This window comes from Lissotriton helveticus, chromosome 5_1 (genome assembly GCF_964261635.1).
Source record: "Lissotriton helveticus chromosome 5_1, aLisHel1.1, whole genome shotgun sequence".
Lineage (NCBI taxonomy): Eukaryota > Metazoa > Chordata > Amphibia > Caudata > Salamandridae > Lissotriton > Lissotriton helveticus.
This window is the reverse complement of record NC_136065.1, coordinates 1576818750-1576835660: the sequence shown is the minus strand read 5'-3', so window position 1 is coordinate 1576835660 and position 16911 is coordinate 1576818750. Positions and strand designations below refer to the sequence as shown.

The 16911-nt window shown below is 45.6% G+C and overlaps 1 protein-coding gene across 3 annotated transcripts in view; it reads right to left on the bottom strand.

Moving 5' to 3' along the window:
• Nucleotides 1–13635: 13635 nt before the first annotated feature.
• MED20 (mediator complex subunit 20) overlaps nt 13636–16911 on the bottom strand; it is a 39609-nt gene continuing 36333 nt past the window's right edge. For all 3 annotated transcript variants that reach the window (XM_078644721.1, XM_078644722.1, XM_078644723.1), the window contains exon 4: nt 13636–14740. In XM_078644721.1, the coding sequence (XP_078500847.1) occupies nt 14525–14740 (216 nt within the window). In that variant the 3' untranslated portion in view covers nt 13636–14524. The remainder of the gene's footprint in view (nt 14741–16911) is intronic.

Sequence of the window (16911 nt, the reverse complement as noted above, 5' to 3'; positions counted from 1 at the left end):
GATGCCCTTATGCCGACCGACTGCCCCTTCTACCCCCCACCGCCCCACCCCGGTGATTACCATCTCGGCCAGGCTCTGTCTCATCCAGGTTTACTATCTTCACTGCGCTTACCTCACCCCAATCAGATTGCACAAAGCTGCCTTTCTCCCGGCTCCATGATGAAGCTGTCTTTCTCCTGGCTCCATGATGCCCTTAAGACAAATTTAGAATTTTTTGTGGCTTCTACTTGGGATGGTTCCCCCCAATTGAAGATTGTGAAACATAGCGTACTACTTTTGCTGTCATATATATCATAACACACAACACCCCATCAATTGCTGTTTTGCCAGAAGTGCTAAAGCAAATTCAAAACAAATACAGGGCAGCGCCTGCCTCGAACTTGGGTATGAAATTAATTGGCAACTTTGCCACAGTATCCTCAATGATTTTAAGCAGCATTAAAGGGGAGGCAGCAGCGTTGGCAATATGCCAATAGCTAGGGAATATTCCTGTTGCATATCAGGATTGCGAGCTTCTGAAAAATATTTCTGAGACCTACGCTACTATAGGTCATGAGAACTTGGAAACCAGGCCTGGTAAGCCACAACTTAAAACAAAATCAAATTCAGATACCACCAAGCAGACACCTCAGTATTCTAAAAAAACACTGATTAAAACAACAAAAAAGAAAAACAGATAACACAAAGTGGATCTCCCAAACCGGAGTCCACTGAAAAACGCTATAGTTGAAGTAACCATGATACAATTAAACAGCCCGACAAGTATCAGTATTCTGATACACATCCCTCTCGTTCCTTTCATGACTCTTTAGACAGTCACAGAGTGGGGGATGAGACAAGGAAGAGTATATGAAACAGAAAAAGACAATATTCCACAGCAAAAACAATACTTTAACACTACACATTCAACTCGGGAGCCCATGGTAGTCTCTCGCACATCAACTATATCTTCACCTTGGTACATCGACTCCCCCGCTTCCGAGGTGCCCCACTTGGCCAGAGGAACCTTTGACTCACTCCTGTTTTTTGGGATATCTATAGGTAGGTAACAAGCAAGAGCGCTGATGTGATTACGCTGTATCCCTAGTATTTCAAAATTCACAGAGTTAGAAAAAGGCCTCCTGGAGGCAACAGAATACCACTTCTCGAAAACGAGGATTCTGTAGACTCAGCACACACAACCTGTGGGAGGAGTAAAAGACAGTCATTAGGGGACGAGGTCGCTCTTTAATAGTAGGGCATAGCAAGGATAAAAGAGCTCGATTGGAGATGCTTGAACCGGAGATACTTGACCTTGAGGCTAAACTGACAGGCCTAGACAAGATAGATGCTAAGAATACCTTGGACCTAAAACAACACAAATATAGAGACATAGCACCAGAGGCCACTAGGGCCAGACATAGAGCAATGCAACATCGCAATTATGAAGTGGGGTAAAAGGCAGGAAAACTCATAGCTTGGTTGGACAGACAGGAATGGTCAGGTCATTGGGTACTGGAAATTCATACTAAGGATGGAAAATGTGAGGGGCTGACGAGATAGCTGAAGCCTTTTCCGCCTTTTATGCTCATCTCTACTCCCCAGCGAAGAGCGCTACGGCGGAGAAATCCTGCAAATCTCTGGCCGACATACAGCTCCCTACTCTCTACAGTGACAACAGAAAGCTCCTAGAGGGCGATCCCACTGAGGAAGAGATTTTCCAGGTGATACAGAATTTGAGTTTGGGTAAGGCAGTAGGCCTCAATGGCATACCAATCAAGCTTTATAAGCTTACTGCCCCGAAGCTCACTCCGCACCAAGGGACCAAAGACTGTCTTCCATAGTTGCTATTCACAAGGAGGGCAAACAGTCAGAATGCTGTGCTTCATATAGACCCATCTCACTGCATAATGTGGAAGTCAAAATCCTGGGTAAACTAATAGCTTCTTGGCTAATTCATGTAGTCTCTAAACTTGTGCATCCAGATCAAACCAGTTTTATGCCATGGCGCAGCACTGCCCACAAACTGCGGTGACTCTAGGGGGTGTTGGGCTAGCTGGAGAGGATTGACTTGTACTATCGCTGGACGCCCATATGGACTTTGACACAGTTGAATGGCTGTATCTTTTTGATGTAATGTGCAGGATGGGCTTTGGCCTAAGATTTTTAACATGACTGCAGCTCCTATACACTGAGCTCTTAGCGCAGGTCACTGTGAATGGAGGGACCGCCTGTGTCTTTGGGCTCCAGCATGGCACTAGGCAGGGCTGCCCGCTCTCTCTGTTGATCTATGCCCTTATATTAAAGCCCTTTGTGGCCTGCTAGGACAGGCCCGCTGATCTGCAGTCTGCGCTGGACCGAGCAATGGGAGTACAGAATTTTGCTTTATGCTGTTGACTTTCTGCTCTATGTAGCAGACCATCTGTTCTCCCTTGATAGACTGATGTATATACTGACCCTGTTTGGTCACTACTCAGGATATACAATAAAGTGGTCAAAATCTATAATTTACGTCCTACATGCCCCAGTGCCACAAGGCTGTGATTGCTGTAGACGGGTTCCTATACCTAGGTATATAGGTCACCAAAGCTCCAGGCCTGTTCTATGAAGAAAACCTGCAGGCCCCCCTTGCCTCCAGCTCCCACGGACACGATTACAGTGTGATGTCCAGCACTGGAGGTGTCGATCACTTTCCTTACTCGGCAGAGCTGTACTGTTCAAAATGATGGCACCACCCGCTTCCTCAACGCCTTACACAATACACCATGCACCGTCCCTGTAGCCTACTTTAAAAGGGCATAGAGAGTGAACTTAAAACACTGCTAAGGGATCGAGGTCCCACACACCTCTACACTAGCCTGTGACGCCTGCTTCTCAAGGATCCCACAGCAGTCACAGTCAAACTCTGGCATACAACACTTAAAGTGCTTGATTGTGAGGGCAAGATGACTCAAGTCACCCCCCTCTGGGACATAGAATTAGGTTTTGGTAAGTGGGATCTTAATGGTCACTCCAAAGTGGGGGACCTGGGGACTAAGGGAAAGATTATAGCCTTTACTGATTTGCAACAAGACTACCAGTTGCTCCCACTGAGACCTTTCGTTACCTACAACTGAGACATGCACTACAAGTGACACTTACCCAGGGGGTGGACCTTCCTGAATCTTCGCCCCTGGAACACAGATTGCTTGATGACCACATTGCCTGCAAAGCAACTTCCCTCACATATCGAAAATTGATTAACAACCTACCAGACACATTCCCACACATGCAAAAACAACAGGACCAAGAGCTGGGGTTTTTGGGCGACTACAAATAGCCCGAGGCCCTGGCATCCCAGAGGGAAGTGGTGATTAAAGCTTGGTTTTGCTTAGTGCAGCTCAAAATTCTACACAGGCCATACCTTACATACGTACCTGTTCTCTCGGTCCTCTGAGAAATCTCTCCTTTGTATAAATGCTGACAGATCTTCTCCTGCCCTGCGCACGTGCCCTGATTCAATTCTCAGCCTAGGAGGGCATTGCTGCAAAGTTAGTATATCCACAGGGTCCCTGCCATGAGTTGATACGGAAGGGCCACCACACACGCATACCAGTTTTCCTCTGCAGTGTCCTCATTTAGTGGACCATACACCTCTGCCTTATCTCCTTCAGTAAATAGGCAGCAAGTCAAGGTGAAGGTAGGGCCTGGATGGGGCCAGCATTGACGTGAAGCAGTGCCGGGACAGCACCTGGTTGGCGTAAGGAAAAAGGATTGGCTTGTCGTCGAGCAGCACCGGATAGGATGGAGCCTGGGTGGATGAAAGCACAAGCATTGGCGTCAATCCAGATCCTGGAGCACATCCCAGTGAGCCAGCTGGCATGGAGTGTGAACCTATAGACGATAACCAGCAGGGGCACCTCTGAGCTCCATGGCACCCAAAGGTGCACCTAAGGAGTCAGTGGTCCAAAGATGGCATGCATGGCATCATATAATTCGTTTAGTTGGACAAGCGTTGCTCTGGCACAGGGAATCGGTGTATCTCGGAGCGGGCCCTAAACTTGACTCTGCAGTTTGAGTGCAGGAGCAGGGCCTACAAGGACGAGACTGAGAGGGTGAAGCTGAAGAACGCTTTGACAACGACTTCTTTTGCTCCTTCAACTTACCAGACTTTGACAAAGAGTGGGAAGATGAATGGTTCCAGGAATGACCCAGAGATCTTCCACAGGAACGGGAGGAACAGTAGACAGCCTTCTTTTGCCCTGCACCGTGAGTTGCACAGCCTGCTCGCAAATCACCTTTGGTGGCATCGACTTGTTCTTAGCACAGGGTTTGGCACTAGAGACAGACCAAATGGGAATCAGACACAGACATCTGCCTGTGACAATCCCCGCAATGCTCAAACCCTGAAGGTTCACTGAGGACATGTCCATAGCACACTTGAGCAAAAGCTCATAAATGTCAACAAAAAGTTGAAAACAGAGGACGTTCTTCAGCTCTGTGAGGTGGCAAAGAAAGGAACGGATGTCAAAGCACTAGGGTGGAGCCTACCAGTGTACCACATTGTCAGTTCCAATGCGGATGACGCTGAAGCGGAGCCAAACGATGGCATCTACAGGCATGCAGAGGTACAGCTCAAGATTCTTTGGATCCAGGCTTTCGCTCGGGAAGTATTCTAAGGTGTTGTATCTCGAGTTAGAATTCTCTGTCAGAAAATGCGAGTGCATTTTCATCGTGAAGATAAAATGCTCAAAGCTAACACGTATGACTTTAAGGATTCATTGGAAGCTTCGATCGGAGGCAAAACTTGTCTTTCTAGAACAATATTGGCATAATCAGTGAAATGTAGCCCAAGACAAGGGATTCCACAAATTTACTGTAATTTCCAGAAGAAATACCAGAAGGTACTAAACATCTAGTCAGGTGTTTAAAGAAAGTTTGTGATTCTCAGTGTTAAATTCAAAAGCAATGCAATCTTCCTTTCAATATCAAAGGAGTTGCATCAAAAGCAGTCAAATAGTTATTAAATAATTTTGGAGCACATTTCGCACTTCATACTTGGCTTACTGGATCCTCTAAAAGAAGTGGTGATTGACTGCAGCTCTGCAGGATGGCCAGCCTGACACCTGGAATGGATGGAAGATTTTCGATTCCCATCCGGAGTCAAATGCCAGTCACCTCGGTTGGGGTGCCAAATTCGGCACCATTTCTATGGGAAGAAATAAACGCTGATGGAATTAAATGAGTAAAAAGGATGAGTAAGGCGCCAGAGTCTCAGCGACGAAGAAAGGTGCTTAAACAGAGAGAGCTCCAGTGGCCCTGAGGAGAGTCACTGCACCTACGTCATCATCATCTGCTACCATCCACAGTCTCATGGCTTTGAGGCACTGTTAGCAGGCCGCTGTGCGCGGCAGGGGCTCCTGAACCATGGCACTGGGGAGGCGTTCCGGTGGGCTTTTGATGGGTGTAGCACTGTCGTGTGATGCATCCCTTACTGATTAGCAGCTGTGACTACCAGGTTCTGCCTGGCTGACTTTATCTGCTTGCACTTTGGAGAGGCCACCCGCTACCTGGACCTCGCTGCTTACAGCGGTCCCCCACTGTGGTCTCTCTCCAGTCCCTCTGCCTCTTGCAACTGGGCACTCCTGGGGATCAGGGCCTGTCAGTTCCTTTAACCAGGGTCGTGCGGCCATTCCCAAAGTCAGCTGGGGAGGTCTGCAGCCAGAGGCTTTTTCTTTGACCCCCACCTAACAGCCTAACTCGCCACCCACCACAGACGAACAGCAACCAGGTACTGCATACCTCAGTGCCCACACTGTGCGAGGCTGGGGACTGTCGGGCCATTCTATGTCAGGACTGGCGGTGAGGATTATGCATTACTTTCTTCACCTTTATTAAAAAGCTGGTTCAAAGTTCAAAAGTAAAAACATCACTGCACAAGCACTACAACTCCCATAAACCACAGGGAGTAACTGTGGCAACCATAAGCCAATCATGTAACAGTTTGTTAAGTCCATATAGTATCAACCGGACCTTAGTCCTTCCTCTTTCTTCCCTGCTTTGCGTCAGTTGAGTCACGTTTTCTTCTTAGTCGGACTAAAAGTGTAGTAGTGGGAGAGTGGGGCTTACGGTTGAATGATCTTCATTACAGAGGCTTCATTAGCAATCTATTCCTTGTGGAGAAATAAAAAAACAAGGGTTTCCGTCCAATGATCAACCTCAGATCCTTCAACAAATGGCTTTACGGCCATTTCAAGATGGAGGGGATCCTCAGGGACCTTCTGCTTCAAGACAATTGGTTAGCGTATCTAGATCTCAAGGACGCCTACCTAACGGTTCCCATATTTCCTCCACATTGCAGGTTTTCCAATTTGAATGGAAAGGCCAAATCTTTAGATGTCAGACCCTCCCATTAAGGATATCATCGGCACCATGGTGCCTTACAAAGCTCCACAAACCTGTGGTGGAACACCTCTGGACTCTGGGCATCAGGTTGATAATCTACCTCAACGATATCCTTTTGATGGATCAATCATGCAATCTTCTGGTATCCCACCTGGACACCACCATTACCTTTTCTCCAGAACTTGGGTTTTGTAATCAACCAACAGAGGTCGGTTTGGTTCCCCAACAGAGCAGGACATTCCTGGGCTTTTGTATAGACTCTAAAGCGGCAACCCTGAGCTTACCAGACCAGAAGATTGTCAAGATCAAGAAGGAGATGAGCAAAGTTCTCAGGAGGGACAGGATTGCTGGGTTCTCTTCTTTGATACAAGCCATTTTCCTGGGGCAAATTTATTACAGGGCTCTACAACAACTGAAGGCGGTCCAACTTTGGAGGGGTCTTACTTATTCAGATTTGTTTTCCCTGATGCCAGGACGTAGATCCAGTGGTGGATAGACCACATAGAGGCCTGGAATGGATAGAAGATTTTCGATTCCCATCCGGATCTGGTGATCGAGTCAAATGCCAGTCACCTCGGTTGAGGTGCCAAATTCGGCACCATTTCTATGGGAGGCAAATAGACAAAGGAGGAATTGAGTCTGCACAGCAATTGCCTAAAATTACTGGTGTGGTTGTTTGCTAATCGGTCCCTCATGAGGGACAAGGTATAGTGCTGTGTACTCCTGAGAATGCCAGTCAAGTGTATCAACCGGCTGGGAGGGACACACTCATGAGCTCTGGCGGATCTAGCCAAGGACTTCAGGCACCACTGCCTCCAACGGCAGAGTTCTGTGACAACAGAGTACCTTCCGGGATCTCTGAACTCTGTGGTGGATTGGAACTTCAGGTACCTCAAGATTGTCAGCGACTGGGGTCTCAACCCGAACATCCTTCAGGCACTGATAGCTCAAGGGGGCCCGCGCCAGATGGACTTGTTTGCCTCCAGATGGAAGACACAGTAGTTTCCCTGTTATGTCAGCTAGAGACTGGATCCAGGAGCTGAGGCGGTGTAGGCCTTCCTCCAGAACTGGTCAATGGATCAAGCTTATGCCTTTCCATCCTTTCTTCTAAATCAGAGAGTGGCGGCTCAAGTTAGTCGACAGATGGCATCTCTGGTACTGATCACACCAGTATGGAGATCATAAAAATGGTTCTCATTTCTCCTGGAGCCCGTGTGCGCCACTCTGCAGCTCCTGCCATTGCTTCCAGAGATTCTGACGGATCCCCTGGGCCATCCACATCCTATGGTTCTTCAGGACCATTTTCCTCTCAGGGAGCGGATGATTTCAGGGGATGTTGGAAAGACGTCAGGCGTTCGCAGGGAGCTAATTTCCTCATTCAACAGGTGTAGGCTCTGGGAACTACCAAGAGTTATAGATCGTCATGGAGGAGATGGATTTGTTTGTGTGTCGAGAGACTCCTGGATCCTGTGGGCACCAGTATTATAGACACCTCAAATTTCCTAGTGAAGCTCTTCCAGGAGGGGCTAGCATATTGCACTATTAATTCATTCAAAACCGCTATTTCAGTTGGTCATGTGCCAGTAAACAATATTCCAGTGGATGAACATCCTTGGTTAAGTAAACTTCTGAAGGGTGTCAGGATATCTCGACCCCCCCAGAACCTCGATTTTCAGGTCTCTGGTACATCAACCTGGTCTTACGACTGTTTACCTCCTGACAAGACAACCAGTACCTTTCTAGAAAGGAGATCTCAGCGAAGCTGGCAATGCTGCTCTGTCTTATATCTTGTAAGAGAGCTTTGGATGTATGAGCCTTGGATCGGTCAGAGAGGGCCTTTACCCCAGAAGGGGCTAGCTTCACCATCTCCAGGAACACAAAGAAGAGTACCAGGTCAGTATCTTATCCATCTTGTCCAGAGGTACCCAAATTGTGTGTGGTTAGATGCATGAAGGCCTATGAGGACATGACAATGGAGATTCGACCTCCAGGGGAACGATAATTGTTGACTGCCATCAAGAGACCATTCAAGGTGGTGTCCTCTCCGGCATTTGTTAGGTGGGTAAGATGGGTCATGGCGGAGGCCGGCATTGATACAACTACTTTTGAGGCTCACTCGGCTGGGGGAGCTATGGCTGCCAAAGTGTTTAGGTAGGTGGCAGGCTTGAGGATATAATGAATGAGGCGGATTGGTCTTCGGTGTCTCCCTTCAACAGGTTTTATTTTAAACCGACCTACGACTCTGCAGCACTGGTGGTAAGTAACCTTTACACATGCATGATACTCGCCTCCGGTCCTGACAGAGAATTAAAAGTGTCCTAGTTCACATGAAGAAAAAATTTAATTCTATTAAGGACGCGGGGCGAGGATTATCCCCTCTAGCATGTTGTCTCTCCGCTATCCTGCCTAGGAGGAGTTACAGTGATATATATATTTACTAATTTGAGACGGTAAGGCAGATACCAATATTTTTTTGATAATCAATTTTATCGATTTTTAACAAGGAAGAAAAATGTAAACCAGCAGTAATCAAAAGCAGCATGTTACAGAAGTTGTAAACAAATTCTCTCATGTTACATGTGAAGAAAAGGCACCAACAATACCTAATCTTATTAAGTCTTGCACACTGCACAAGTTTCCTACAGGGGGGTGCTGTTATGCTACCTGCCCCAGCCATTTGCCCCAGGCTTTAGGTGTTTCGCTGGGCACCCTCTGGACTCATACAAAGACTTCTCTTGTGTGGCCACCAGTCCACCCTCCTGGCGGGTACTGATATTAGCAGGAAAGTACTGTTGATTTTGTTCAGAGACAAAACTGTAATTCTTTATTGGTTATTTAGATGTTATTACTTGGCGTTACAAGTTATACATTGTGATGTGCTCTTGTACTGACCATGCAGGCTTTGGTCCGAATTTGTATAGATCAGAGTTAAAGGATGTTCATGTTATTCATTGTATCTATTGAATGATGACTCTAAAGTTGTGAATCTTGACTGTCTTTAAATGTGAACTAACATGTTCAGTTGGAGGCGTCTTAAAGATATTTACATTCTTTTAGGTTCTGATTCAAAGACGGATTGCGGTTTCGTGTGCTTAACTTCCTACAGTGAAGAAGAGGAAGGACTACGGTGCGGCTGACATTATATGGACTTAATGGACTGTTACATGATTGGCACATGGTTGCTCCCTGTAGTTAATGGGAGGTGTTGTGCTAACGCAGTGATTTTTTACTTTTGAACTTTAAACCTGCTGTTCAATAAACGGGAAGAAATTAATACATAATCCTCCCCTCAGAGTCTTTAATATAATTGAAATTTTCCTTCATGATAACTAAGACAATTTTCATTTCCCACTTTCACGTGGCCAACTGACAAGTTTCTCAGTCTCCATTGCATTTGGTCCCTTCTTCTTCTGCGGACCTACAATCAAGGGCAGAAACGCTGGGGCTCAGGGCTGGGGCCGGACTGCTGCGCTTAAGCGGCCAGGCTTCAGTTGCCCGTTGGGGTGCAGGCGGGGACAATCCACTGCTTGGCTGCAGCGCCGGCTGTGACTTCCTGGTGCTGGAAGACCAACAATGCCCCTCATTGCTTCCTAGGGCCGGGACCCATTGGAGCTGCCCTCCGCTGCCGCAAAGTCAGCCTGCCCAGCCCCCCACAGCACCCTTCCTCCCCGGCTATGGTACAGCCATTGCAACTGGACGGTCTTGCAGTGCCCGATTTCCACACTTACTACCTAGCAGCACAGGCTCACTTTTTAAAATACTGGATCATACACCTACCCATGTCATGTTAAAGCGGGCTTTAGCTCGCACGCACTCATTACTGGTGCAAATCTGTGTGACACTACGAATCGCACAGCATGATGTTGATATTCTGGTCCTGACTTGTCGAGCCTTGTGGACTGTACCAATCGCACCCGTACTCACCCTTGCAGACAATCCTATGCTACCACCTACTCGTGAAAAAGCCATGAAGGGACTCCTGCGACAGATGGGTCTACTCACGATGAGACATGTGTGACCAACTTATTTATTTCAGAGCAAGCCTTCTGTTCACGCCAAGGCACAGTTGCCCTGGTACCATTCTCCTATCGTCGACTGCAGTCCGTGGTCCAGGAAGCAGTATCCACATTTCCCGTTGTACCACTGGAAACAATGCTCTTTGCTGCTTAAATAGGGAGGGTAGACATGGGATACTATCTTCTATCTGTACATCAAGTATCTAACCTTCACAATAGATGTGCTTCCGAAAACTAGGCGCAAATGAGAGACCTCCCTAAGTTATCAACTTACGGATAAAACATGGGCATATTGTTCACAAGTTAAAAATACCCCTTTTAAATATAAACATAAGCTAATACAGTTTAAATATCTGCATCAGTACTACTATACACTTGTTGGAATCTCACAGTTTACTGAACATAACACTAGCGAATACTGCACGTGGCCTCATCAAAGCTGACTTTATACATATGTCATTGCACTTTCTGGCACAATATATTTGTCACTCTCCGACATCTTTGATGTCCAAATCATACATCCTATATTAATTGCAAACAGAACAGACATTTTCACTTGCACCAATGCAGATAAATTAAAACAGTCTTAAGCACAAAAGCGACTGCTTAGCACTTTTCCTCAAGTAGTTATGACAATTGTTTAAGGAAGCTAACATTCATTTGTGGGGTTCCTAGTATTCAGTATCACCTACAATGCAAAAGACTGAAGCAACGCAATGTGGGAAGCCAATGAGGAAGAAAGTACTCAAAATAAAAACAAGTTGTTTAACAGCTCTGTGTCGAAACGTACAGTGGGATTCATTTTGTAGTTGGTGGGAGAAACTTGCTGAAGGCTGAGGTGGTCCAGCACAGCTGCATATCAGCACAGGATAAGGCATGGGGGCCCAACCGGGAAGGTGGGGGCAAAAACAAAGGAGTGCTCAGCTTGGTAGGAAGTGATAGAGCGAGGGTAAAAACAAAACTTTTTGTATACACCTCGTGAAGTCGCCTTCTCATAACTGTAATATGTATTAATCGGTTGGTTTTATTATTAACCAACGTAGAATTGAAAGTACACATACAAATATACGTGGGATACTAATATGCTTGTGTTGCAAACAGTAATCCATGAATTATGTGAAACTGTCTTGCTAATATAGTGCGAACATGCTATAATCTAATGAAAGGCTATGCATGAATGCTTTCTAAATGTATAATTGTGGCAGAAATGATGGAGAATGGTAAGAAAACAATGCATAATTGTGGCTTGAAAGCTAGGTAACCACTAACAAGGTGAACTTAGATTGAGGGGAAGTAAACAGAAGGTTTTTTATCCGAAATCTAACATTTAATTGTGTTTGTTTCTACAATAGTTCCCATTATGGCCCATGCAGCCTAGTAAAACATGGAGGGTTTGCCAGACTCCAAGTGAATGTCTCTCTACGCATGCGCAACTGTGCTCGAGAGATGTGCAAGCAGCCTGTGCCTGTGCGGCTGGTGTCAAGGTCGGCGTGGCCTGAAGGGCAGAATGGTGCCAAGTTAAAGATGTCCGTATCGTGAGCCTGGGAAAGTACATGAAAGTGACAAGTTAAAGGACAAGGGTGAAAGAGTGTAATAATGAACAATCGGAACCTTGTTGTGTATGAAGCAATGACTAGGCGGATAGATAGTTAGGGAAAAAGGGTATAAAATAGGTTGTTTGGAAGAGGAAAAAAAAGCGTGTTTTTGAATTACTTTTCGCACCACGACATGCTGTCGGACTAATCCATTTTTCCATGGTGCAAAGACTTTGAAATTTTTCCTGACTAACTTTTGATGGGGACGGAGTCTGGATGGAAGGTGAACATCGAGAAAGAATAGAGAGGCTGGTTTTGGGAACTCTTCTGCTTTAACCCGGATTTCTATTGCCGAGAAGATTGATAATATGTCTTTGACTTATCTCTCTGAACTATTCTGTTAAATAAATGTAAACTGTTTGAATTTAAATTTTCTTTTGTCTTTAGGTGAATTTATAAAATGGTTAATGGTATTCTAATTAAAAGGTTTTTTAAAATAAGGTCATGCTAGGAGAATACATTTTGAATAAAAATTTAAGAAATCGAGAATTAAGCTGGTCTTGTTGTCCATTAGTTAACTTTTACTAGCTGATCCATTGACCAAACAGTGGGGTGTCTTAATGTTTCCTTGCGAATTAAAACCATGGTAAGACCTAATAAACTGCAGATGTATTTAATGTATAGAATTTAGATTAATTAGATGAAGTAGGACACTCCGCTATTCCAGCAGCTCATCCTCTGGTTTTCACTGATCTTGGAAGCAGGGTGATTTGTGTGAATGAATGACCTGCGGTGTAATGGGCCCACCGACGAGTAAAGTGTGATAGCTCCTAGGATATATAGTGATGGTTTGGAGGTTTGGTTTGAAGCAGCGCTGGATCAGAAGCATAGCACTCTATGCATTCCAGCTGTGTGAAGGCAGATAAAACAACTGTACAAGGGGCAAGGCTGCATAGCGGAAAGGGCAACTAAAATCGCTGCACTAGGTACATATTAGTTTTAGCAGGCAAGCAGGACCATAGCCACTTCGTAAGTGACAGCACAAACACGTAGAACAATTGGTTCCGGATTCGTCCGGATGTACAGTAGAGGGGACTGGAGGGACTGCAAACAGTAATTCAGTTGGTACTGAAGGCAGTTGGAGGCAGGCTTGTCGATCATTCCGATATGCAGACAAGACTTGCAGTTGGGAATATTTTTAAATTGTAAGCCTTCAGCAGACTGTCAATATGGTACTTCTTACCTCAGCACCCACTGTTCTTTTTAAGACCAGCACGAGAAAGAACACCCAGCATCCCCAATAAAGGCACTAAGCATGCATGCACACGACAATAGGCATGGGAAACAACGCATGGAAAAGAATAAAGGAAACATCGGGGGCACAAGACAATGGATGAAGTGCTGGCACAGAACACCTGGTAGAAAGAGGGAAGAATTACAAAAAGTAAACAGAACTGGGGTGATGGTCCACTATAACACAGAGCATCTTCTCACTATTTGCAGAAAGTGGAGCTATAATCATTTTCTGCACTCTCTAGACCTCCCCAGACCCTATTTTTCGTAGTGTGAAAATATCTCCCAACATCTCCAAATCTTTACTCCTTCCATACTATTGCATTTCTTCTAAAGAAAGGGGTAAATACTAATGTGGTAATAGTTTTGCTTTTGTATCATGACTGGCAAAACGAGTTGCAGAAGAGAAAGTCCAAGGTAGCGTGAAATGGCTGATGCTATATTTTATTTGAACCGGAGTTTTTTTCAACATAATTTATAGTAACATTTTCACAAAAAAGGTAAACACCCACAAGTCACACAATGTACGATTCTGCACTTCTAGGCGAGGAACCATAGAAATTCCTCAGCTTGGATACCTATAACGAGCAGAATGAACTACTGAATGCTATCTAAGAGTAACTGAGAATAAGGTTTATTCGGGTATACTAAGCACATCCCCCAGACAACATGCCAGCTGAAGAAATTGGTCTTCCCTTCTCCTCCTTGCTTTCAATCTCTCCTCTATAATCTTAATAAGAGTTACTTCTAGTTATCTAATTATTACAGTATCTTGTACTTATATGTCAAAACCAAATGTATCCCATAACTTGTTAAACCATCCTGAGGAACTCATACCACTCTATTCTTGAATGCTCTGCAACCGCTTCATTATGAATTATTATACGGTCCTTAAAAAAAAAGAAAGTCCCATGTATTTAGCTGTAAATAAACAAATTCGCTGAAGTCTGGGCTTACTCTAGTCTCCTGAGAACACCGGTTGGATCCCTCTTTCAATCGAACTACAAAAAAAAAGAAAACCACTTCCACATGAGTGTATGGATTCTCAAACAAAATGGATAGAATGCAAGAGAAAATGTTAGGCCGGGGAATATTTACAGTATTGTACAAAACGTCTGCCTCTCATCCTTGTACAAAGACACTTATTGACTATCCTCAGCAGGCCATGTATCCTTCCAGTGTCTGCTGGAGAGAAGTCTGGTAGATCACTCAATACCAGAGACAGTCTCTTGTGAACTTCATCAGCTGATGCACATTCTGATGAATATTCAAATGGTAGCGATACCTCTATTGAAGACAGAGTCCCCTTCCTGTGAATCATCTAATACCAGAGCCAGGCCCTTGCTGCTGCTTGCGGATCTTGTTGAGAAGCTCCATATACTGGACCATAGTGTCTGCTGGGCTGTAGACGGACTCATGCTTATTGCTGAATACAGAAGGGAGGCCAGGAGCATGGCTTCCCATAAAGCTTTGCATGAACTCCACCATTAGGTTCCAGCAATCGTTGACAATCACACAAGGGCAGTAGTCCACCTAAGAACAAGAAAAGAAAAGTAAGCAAAAGTAGCACTATGTAGGATTCAACACACAAGGCAATGCTAAGATGGCTCAATGAGAAGATCAAAGACTTTTCAAAAGAAATAAGCATAACCACTATTGAAACAATTCTCCAGAAAATGATACATATGTGTTTAAAATGTACACATTGATGAATTGTAAAAATCTATAAAGTTAAGACGCTAGATAAGATGATATGCCTGGTTTCAAGCTGATAATTATCCCTAATGTGCAAATTTGCAATTCATTTAGGAGGTTGAGTTGGAGTTAAAAATGAATCTATGCAGTAGCATTCAATGGTGGAACAAAAATTATTAAATCTGTTTCTCATTCAAATCTAATGTTTTTTTGGGTTTTTTTGGCAGAAGAAGTTATGTTATGTTATGGGTGTCTTATATAGCGCTCGGCTACTCCGAAGAGTGTCCCGGCGCTTTCAAACCCACAACGAACTGCATAGGGCAAACACAAGAAGAGAGAGGAGCAAATTACTGACCAAAAAGCCACGTCTTCAGACCCTTTCTGAAGGCGAGCAGATTAGATGTACCGCGAAGCGGCAAAGGTAGGGCATTCCAAAGCTGGGCGCCAAGCGTTTAAAAGAACGTCCCCCCATCCATGCTTTCCTGATAACAGGAACAACGGCAAGGCAGAGAGATTCCGATCTTAAGGTTCTAGCCGGCTTATAAAAGGTAAGCCGTTTCTGAATGTATTCCGCTCCCACATCATGGTATGCCTTATGCACCAGCGTAAGTGCTTTAAAAACAATCCGCTTCCGGACAGGCAGCCAGTGTAAGGAGTGTAAAAGGTCCGAAGCTCTAGCTCGGCGAGGCAAGCCAAAAATGGCCTGGGCCGCCGAGTTCTGGACCACCTGTAGTCTTTGGAGAAGATATTCGGGCAAACCCAAATATAAGACGTTTGAGTAGTCCAGCCTCGAACCAATAAGGGCCTGGACCGTAATCTTTCTATACGCCAACGGTAGCAGGGTAAGAAACTTTCGCAACATTTTCAGAAGGCCATAGCAGGTGCCAGCCAACCCAAGAATCTGGGACTTAAGTGTCAAGCCGTTGTCAATCCTGACCCCCAAATTCTTGGCAATCAGAGAGGATGACTTAGGAGGGAACATATTCACCGGCCACCACTCCTGCCAATTCGGATCAGACTGACACCCGAAGAAGAGCACCTCTGATTTATCAGGGTTGCAATTGAGGCTGCTTCGCTGAAACCAATCGAAAACAGCCCCAAGGCAACCCCGGATGCCCTCTTCGTGAAACTCGGCCCCCTTCCCACAAGTGAAAAGGAGCTGAGTATCATCGACGTATGACAGGATCTGAGCTCCAAAGGACTCAGCCAGCACTGCCAGAGGGGTCAAAAAGATATTAAAAAGAGTCGGGCTCAACACCGAGCCCTGCGGGACTCCGACCTCCAACGGTGGTACTTTGGCAGAGTACGGAGGAGCCCAGACCACTTGACGGCGACCAGCCAAATAAGATCGAAACCAGCTCAGCACCGTCCCTCTCAGACCAATCTCATAGAGCCTGCTGAGGAGGCCCTCATGAGGGACGGTGTCAAAGGCCGCCGACAGGTCAAACATCACCAGCATAGCTCTTCCTCCGGCGTCCAGCACCTCCTTAATAGCCTCATTGAGCTCTAGAAGCACCGTCTCGGTGCTTAGGTTGCTCCGGAAGCCCGACTGGGTGGAATGCAGCAAACTGTGGGTTTCCAGAAAGGTAGAGAGCACAGTATGCACATGCTTCTCCACTATCTTTGCTAGAGCAGGCAAAAGAGAAATCGGCCTATAATTGGCATGAAGCTCAGGGTCCAGGCCCGGCTTTTTAACACCTTGGCTGCTAAGGCTTTTCCCGTCCTGTGCTGCAAATGTAGGATCCCCATTGTTCATGACAAGGTCAGCTCGTCATTAGCACAGCTCCAGTGTGCCTCATGATGAGCTGACCTTGTCATGAGCATGGAAGAGGTTAAGTAATGGAACAACCATCGCCTGCTTCCAGGCCACAGGGACCACACCCCTAGTCAAGGACAAATTAAGGATGGGATTGATCAACGGGTTCAGAGCTCCCGCCACCCTGGCCAAAAATTTAGCAGGACAGGGATCAAGAGGTGAGCCTGATTTAAGTTTAGTCAGGAGATCCAGA